We start from the raw sequence: 7,741 nt of genomic DNA on the forward strand, positions 1-7,741 counted from the left end.
CCATGCGTCAAAGACAAGCACAAAGAGGAACACAAAGACTTGGCCGGCACAGAAAATAAAACACATTTTTCCTAAATTCTTGTATTTAAATCAAAAGTTAACAAGGATTTAGACGGTCTGCTGGAAAGGGAGTCAAGTATATTCTTCATATTATTATTATTTTATTTAATTGACTTTATTTGTATGGAGTTAGCAATACAGATATATAGATAATCATAAGCAAATGGATGGAATAAACAAATGTGTGGGTTTTATTCTTAATCATGTTTTATGAATCACAATAAATTTGCTCAGAAGTGATTTAATATCTTGATTCCTAAGACTGTATATAAGTGGGTTAAAAAATGGACAAAGCGCTGTGTATAAAAGAGATAACACTTTATTTGTATTAAACGATTCCCCTTTGGAAGGAGCCAAATAAACCGCTATTAAAGTCCCATAGAAGGAACACACTACAATCAAATGAGAGCTGCAGGTGGAGAAGGCTTTCTGCCGTCCGGTGCTGGAGGTAATTTTTAGTATGGTGATTAAGATGGAAATGTATGTAAAAGCAATAAAGACCACATGAGCAGCCACAAATGGGATGCCGAAGACAAAGTCAGCAAGTTTAATAACAGTATGCTTTGTACAAGACAACTCTAAAAGAGGAGCAAAATCACAGAAATAATGGTCAATGACACGACCACAGAACTGTATCACTGAAACCATGGGTGCAAAAGTAAATGTTGGTATACCTGCTAAAAGCCAAGAAGAAAGAATGAGTTGGAAACAGAGCCTAAAACTCATGATGGACGTGTAATGCAGCGGGCGACAAATGGCCAAATACCGGTCGTAGGACATCATTGTGAGAAGGAAACACTCTGTGGCTTCTGAGACACAAAAAAAGTAAAACTGAGTGATGCAGCCAGCTAACGATATCGTGCTTCCTCCATTAACTAAAACATGGAGCAGGTTGGGGGATATATTTGTGGTCAGAAGGATATCGCACAACGATAATTGAGTGAGGAAGAAATACATGGGAGATTTCAGACTCGGATACTTTGCCACCAATATAATAATCAGCAGGTTCCCGACTAACGTCAAGATGTAGAGCACAAGGAACAGAACAATTAGAAGAGAGTTCAAACTCTTTGGATTCTGAAAACCCAACAGCAGAATCTCCACCACCTTTGTCTGGTTCATTCCAAATGAAAAGGCTTTTCCTCCACTTCTTACTTATGGAGTCTTCTCCTCCTGCTGAGCTCTGTGAAGTTAATGTGGAAAAATAATATGAAATGTCTGAATATAAACATGAACAAAAGAAAACTAAGATTCCATGTTCAAAAAAACAGCTGATTATGTTGAATAAGATAAAAGAATTAATAGCGACAACAATCCACAAGCAGGCTGTTATCTATCGGACCTCCAAATTAATCAACCAAATACTGTTGCTTCTGGAATCAGACCTTAGTGGTATAAGACTTTACATATGACCTGCAAAAAACAAACGTTTAGAGGGGAAACTTATTGGTCCACCCAGGGTCACCACACTCGTTAGATCAGATCAAAAATGAGTATAAGATGATCTGTAAAATCCCTTTAATAATATACCATTGCCAAAGTTTCAGCTTGGCTTGCAAGGTCCTCAAAGCTGGTCCCATATCATGGTGGGCGCTACAATATTATTTTATCACTATATGTTCAACCCCAAGTAAGATACAGAACTGAATATAGAGATCATTTAATGAACACAAAGGGCTCTGAAGAGAAATAGTGAAAATTATCAGAAATGTCTTATAATGCATCATCCTAACAATAACATCCTTAAATTGTATTTTCTTTCATGTACCGCTTGATGATGGGGTTCAGGAAGGAAGTGGAAGTACTTAGATATTTATATAGAGAACGGGCTATAGTATAGAGATAATGACCTAAAAACGCATTGTTAAATAGAGGAAGAATATTAAAACCCTGAATTAGAGTCATTGAGTTTGCAGAGTCCCCTTTTGACCAACTGAATTAGAAGACAAAATTAAAAGACAAAATTGAAATAAAGCATCATTTGATAAACTTACCAGTTTGGTCCCTTCTGTTATAGCAGCAAATATGAAGATTAAATCAGAGAAATAAAGGTTTAAGACTTAAATTGAAATTATTTTAAGGTAAGACACACAGTCATTCTGTAGCAGAAAGCCATCAAAGTGTCATCAACAGTCAGTACTGCTCCGGAGAGCTTTATACTGTGCAAAAATAACATGACATCATCTCGGTTTAAGAACACTGGGGACGGGTATTACACAGAGAGTTCCAAGCACGGAGTCTCAAAACAACAAGAATGGGATTACAAATCTGTCTTGGCCATTTTTTTTACTGTAGTCTCTGATGGTTACAAGATTACTGTTACAGAAAACAAAGGATATTAACTAAAAATCTATATGGATATTCGGTCAATTTTGGTTAAAGTTATAGATAGAATAAGAGAAAAAATGGCGAAGGATAAAGACTTGAGAGGGTGATGGAGAACGATTGAAGGAAGATGGGAGAAAGACCAGAAAACTCTTCCAATCTAATGTAACGTTAGCGATATTAAAACAGTAAAATCCAGCCTTAACCCTAGTAAGGGTCTCAAAAAATAGAGCAAGCCATGTAAGCTTAACACTTTCAATACTGTGTTTTTTTTAGTACCCTACGTACAGTACATTTTTTGTGATTTTAGCCATATATTGGTTTAATCAAGATCTCCATCTTACATATTCAATGTACCCACATAAACGACACATCCCGTTTTAAAGAAAAAATGAGGCTTTAGTCTGAAACCATAGAAACATCCAAAAACTAATAAATATAAATGCTAGGACATGTTCACCAACTTCTCCTGATTACAGATATAAATATATGTGTGTGTGTGTGTGTGTGTGTGTGTATATATATATATAAACCGTTGTAACCCAGTGCAGTCATTCTGTCTAATAACATTGCAGCTGGGTTGTCATGGATACTGACCTTCCCCTCCAGCACCAGGTCACTTTTCTCCTGTAAGCCAATCAGTATCTCTTTGGGACATATGTCAGTCTTCCTGAGCTAGGGAAATGTTTCTGAGCCTATCAGAGGAGAGGATCTAGGAAGAAACTTCTGGAAGAGAGAGCTAAGCAGGGGAGTGAAGAAGGAAGAGAGACAGACTGCCCTCCCTGTAAGCAGGCCTGAGGTAAGCCTTTAGTGTGTGTACTGCTGACATCCAAGCAGTACACTGAAGTTGAAGTGTGCAGAGAATACAGCATGGTGCTGTATGTTCCTGAGTGAGTGTGAGAGACTGCAAGTACTCAGAGCGTCCAAGTCCTGCATCCTGTACCAGTGAGGTGAAAGCAGAGCTGCAGACAGACATCTGTGTGGGAAGACAGTCATTACTCTCAGCCAGGAGGTTAAAGGGGCAACATCCCAGAGATGCCTGAATACACTAAGGAGAGGTACTTCACTAATATATATATATATATATATATATATATATATCAACATATATATATCCTTGTCTCCCCGGGTAGCGCTACCTGCATCAAGGTCCCCAACAGTGCACCAACACTGGGACATCTGGGTGGGAAGAACACCTACATTTGGGGTGAGGGAGCTGGTGTTGCAAGTTAATCAGATATCTGTGTTATATATATATTCTCAGGACTGTGCACCCACTGCTCGAACTGAACTGCATAGGCACAGCAGCTGGGTCCTTATATTATAATACCTGTTTATTTCAGTATATTCTATATATAATTTGCATTTCAGTTGTGTGTATTATGTTCTTGTGTGAAAGGGGCCATTTCTCAGTGGGTGGGTTCCCCTACTCAACATAGTACAAATCACTGAGTGGAGGCACTGTGTAAAGAAGAAGATGTCCCGATCTCCCAGCAGTTGCGGAGGCTCACGTTTCCTGTCACCAACGTCACTGAAATATGTAACTACCAGCCTGACAGCGGAACAAGGTAAAAAAAAGGGTTATTTGCTCGATTATAAGACAATCCTGATTATAAGACGACCCCCCAAAATCTGAATATTAATTTAGGAAAAAAAGAAAAAGCCTGAATATAAGACGACCCTATAGGAAAAAAGTTTTACCAGTAAATGTTAATTCATGTAAACTATTCTTGTAATAAAAGCTATGATTGAGAAAAATATTTTGTTTTTATTTCCTTTTATTTTCCAACCTGCCCCCCCAGTTATGCACATCTGCCCCCAGGCTTGCCACTCTGCCCCAGAAATGCATTATACCCCCTATATGCCACTGTACCCCATGATATGCCTTTTAACCCTCTAAATGTCACTGTGCCCCATGATATGCCTTTTAACCCTCTATATGCCACTGTGCCCCATGATATGCCTTTTGACCCCCTATGTGCCACTCTGCCTCCAGAAATGCCTTATACCCCTATATGCCACTCTGACATTTAGGGGGTTAAAAGGCATATTATGGGGCAGAGTGGCATATAGGGAGGTATAAGGCATTTCAGGAGGCAGAGTGGCGTATAGTGGGTTAAAAGGCATTTCTGGAGGCAGAGTGGTATTAAGGGGGTTAAAAGGCATTTCATAGAGCACTCTACCTACAGAAATGCCTTATGCCCCCCCATTTAAACCCCCCCAAAACAAAAGCTTACAGGTGCTTCTGACTCCCGGTGTGTTGTCCGGGCAGCAGGTAGACGTCTATGCGATTCGCGTAGGCAACTTCTGCTGCAGCCGGAAGGAGGTGCGGTTAGCAGCGGGGGTTGTCTGCATCCGTCACGCAGATCAGAGTTCCCCGCACTGGTGTGGGGAATTCTCTCTGACAGTCGGAGGGTGTATGCGCGATGGACACAGACAACCCCCGCTGCTAACCTTACCTTCTTCCGAATCGCGTAAACATGTACACACTGCCCCGGGTACACACCAGGGACTCAGAAGCACCGGTAAGTGGGGGGGGGGGGGCAGGAGGATCCAGGTCCCCTGCAGCGCTGCGGGGGATCTGGATCTTAGTCTCATAGTCAGACCTCTGGAAAAAAACTTGTCTTATAATCGAGCAAATACGGTAGATATATATATATGTATATCTACCGTATTTGCTCGATCATTGATCATTTTATATATATAATGATCTACAGGGCCACATCCATCCCTTACATAGTACCCGATAGGTTAGAACTTTTGACCCTTTAAAGACCAATGACGGTCCGGGAACGGTACAGAAATTTTGTTTTAGGTGCAATGACATGCCTGGCACATAACGATCCAGTGATCACTTTCTTTACTCAAAGGGTGTTGCTGCATTTCCCTGATATTGAGGAATTCACCAAAACCAAAAAAAGGGCGCATCCTTAAAAAAAAAAAAACAAAGTTGGAAAAGTTCGCCAGAGGGTCTCCAGAGGGTCTCCAGGGACCCTCTAGAGACCCTCTAGAGAACTCTGGCTTCACTTGCAGGTTGAATACAGGTACTGCATTCAGCCATGCAAGTCAATGTGGCCCAGCTTTCTTATCACTATATGATTAGTAAAATATTTAAAAAAATAATTAAAAAAAATATGGAAAAAAAAGCTTAAAAAAATAAAAAATTATGCATCAGAGGAAGTATCCAGTTCCAGCAAAATGTAAAAAAATTCCAAAAATAATAAAATAAAAAAATAAAGTTTATTTCTATGAGCAAGTGCTAAAATTAGCGCTGTATCTTCCCAAAAATCTTGACATGGAAAGAGTTACTGTAAAAGCATTTCAAACACCGAAGGAGTGTCTAATTTATTAAAAAAAATGAATGGTTTGATGGGTAAATTGGAGTGGCCGGGCTCAAAGATAGGGCATAGGCACAGACTGACCAAAATGGGGGGGGGGGCGCACTTCCCAAATGTGTCATTTTAGCCTCCAAGCACCAGACAAACCCATGCATTGGGGTGTTGTCTGATAGTGACACATAGCTGGAGCTATAAATGTATACCTGAAGTACAATTTGTGTGAACAAAATGCAAAAAATCTCATGCACGGAAAGGGTTAAAATACTAGCATTTGAAATATCTTGGCGTGTCTAGTTTTCAAAAATATATGGTTTGAGGGGGTAAATTGCATTGGCCGGCTTCAAAGATACCTGAAATAGCACATGGAGCAGAATGACCAGCTTTGGAAAAAATGGGTTTGAAATAGCAAAACGTTACTTATACTTATTGCCCAATAACTTGAAGAAAAAAGCAAAAAAAAACATAAAAACATTGGGTATTTCTAAACTCAGGACAAATAGTAGAATCTATTTAGCAGGTAATTTCATTAAAAGAGTAAAAGATTTTTCGAATAAAAGTGAGAGAAAGTTTTTTTTTCCAGCTTTTCATCATATTTTATTATTTTAATAGGAAATTAGATAATATGATCAACAAAATGGTCCTGAAAAAAAACAACATATAACTTGTGTGGGTTCACTAAGTGAGTGAGGAGAAAATTGCATCTAAACACGAGCGCCGCAAAAGTGTTAAAACAGCCTCGGTCCCAAAGGGTACAAAAAGTAAAAGGCAGCCTGGTCCTTAAGGGGTTAATCCTTTTTTACGAATCACAATAAACTTGTTCAGAAGTGATTTAATATCCTGATTCCTAAGACTGTATATAATGGGGTTAAAAAATGGACATAGGACGGTGTATAAAAGAGATAACTCTTTATTTGTATCAAACGATTCCCCTTTGGAAGGAGCCAAATAAACCGCTATTACAGTCCCATAGAAGGAACACACTACAGTCAAGTGAGAGCTGCAGGTGGAGAAGGCTTTTTGCCGCCCGGTGCTGGAGGTGATTTTTCGTATGGTGATTAAGATGGAAACGTATGTAAAAGCAATAAAGACAACATGGGCAGCTATAAATGGGATGCCTGAGACAAAGTCAGCAAGTTCAAAAAGGGTATGCTTTGTACAAGACAACTCTAAAAGAGGAGCAAAATCACAGAAATAATGGTCAATGACATGACCACAGAACTGTATCACTGAAACCATGGGTGCAAAAGTAAATGTTGGTATACATGCTAAAAGCCAAGAAGAAAGAATGAGTTGGAAACAGAGCCTAAAACTCATGATGGAGGTGTAATGCAATGGGCGACAAATGGCCAAATACCGGTCGTAGGACATCATTGTGAGAAGGAAACATTCTGTGGTTTCTGTGACACAAAAAAAGTAAAACTGAGTGATGCAGCCAGCTAAAGATATCGTGCTTCCTCCATTAATTATAACATGGAGCAGGTTGGGGGATATATTGGTGGTGAGAAGGATATCGCACACCGATAACTGAGTGAGGAAGAAATACATGGGAGATTTCAGCCTCTGAAACTTTGCCACCAATATAATAATCAGCAGGTTCCCAAGTAATGTCAGGATGTAGATCACAAGGAACAGAACAAATAGAAAATAGTTTAAACGCTTTGGATTCTGAAAACCCAACAGCAGAATCTCCACCACCTTTGTCTGGTTCATTCCAAATGAAAAAGCTTTTCCTTCACTTCTTACTTACGGAGTCTTCCCCTCCTGCTGAGCTCTGTGAAGTTAATGTGGAAAAATAATATGAAATGTCTGAATATAAACATGAACAAAAGAAAACTAAGATTCCATGTTCAAAAAACAGTAGATGATGTTGAATAAGATAAAAGAATTAATAGCGACAACAATCCACAAGCAGGCTGTTATCTATCGGACCTTCAAATTGATCAACCAAATACTGTTGCTTCAGGAATCAGACCTTAGTGGTATAAGACTTTACATATGACCTGCAAAAAACAAAAGTT

The 7,741-nt window shown here is 39.2% G+C and overlaps 2 protein-coding genes across 2 annotated transcripts; both read right to left on the bottom strand.

Annotated features, from left to right (window-relative positions):
• Window positions 1–261: 261 nt before the first annotated feature.
• Window positions 262–1,182, bottom strand: LOC128491685 (olfactory receptor 472-like). The gene has a single exon (XM_053463998.1). The coding sequence runs from the start codon at window positions 1,180–1,182 to the stop codon at window positions 262–264; it is 921 nt and encodes a 306-aa protein (XP_053319973.1).
• A 5,318-nt stretch (window positions 1,183–6,500) lies between these two features.
• Window positions 6,501–7,433, bottom strand: LOC128491686 (olfactory receptor 472-like). Its single transcript, XM_053463999.1, has one exon. The coding sequence runs from the start codon at window positions 7,431–7,433 to the stop codon at window positions 6,501–6,503; it is 933 nt and encodes a 310-aa protein (XP_053319974.1).
• Between the last annotated feature and the right edge of the window lie 308 nt (window positions 7,434–7,741).

This window comes from Spea bombifrons, chromosome 4, assembly GCF_027358695.1.
Source record: "Spea bombifrons isolate aSpeBom1 chromosome 4, aSpeBom1.2.pri, whole genome shotgun sequence".
NCBI classification, from domain to species: domain Eukaryota; kingdom Metazoa; phylum Chordata; class Amphibia; order Anura; family Pelobatidae; genus Spea; species Spea bombifrons.

Coding starts and splice junctions, on each gene's coding strand:
- LOC128491685 (XM_053463998.1), bottom strand. CDS start 1,182: ATGAACCAGACAAAGGTGGTGGAGATTCTGCTGTTGGGTTTTCAGAAT.
- LOC128491686 (XM_053463999.1), bottom strand. CDS start 7,433: ATGAACCAGACAAAGGTGGTGGAGATTCTGCTGTTGGGTTTTCAGAAT.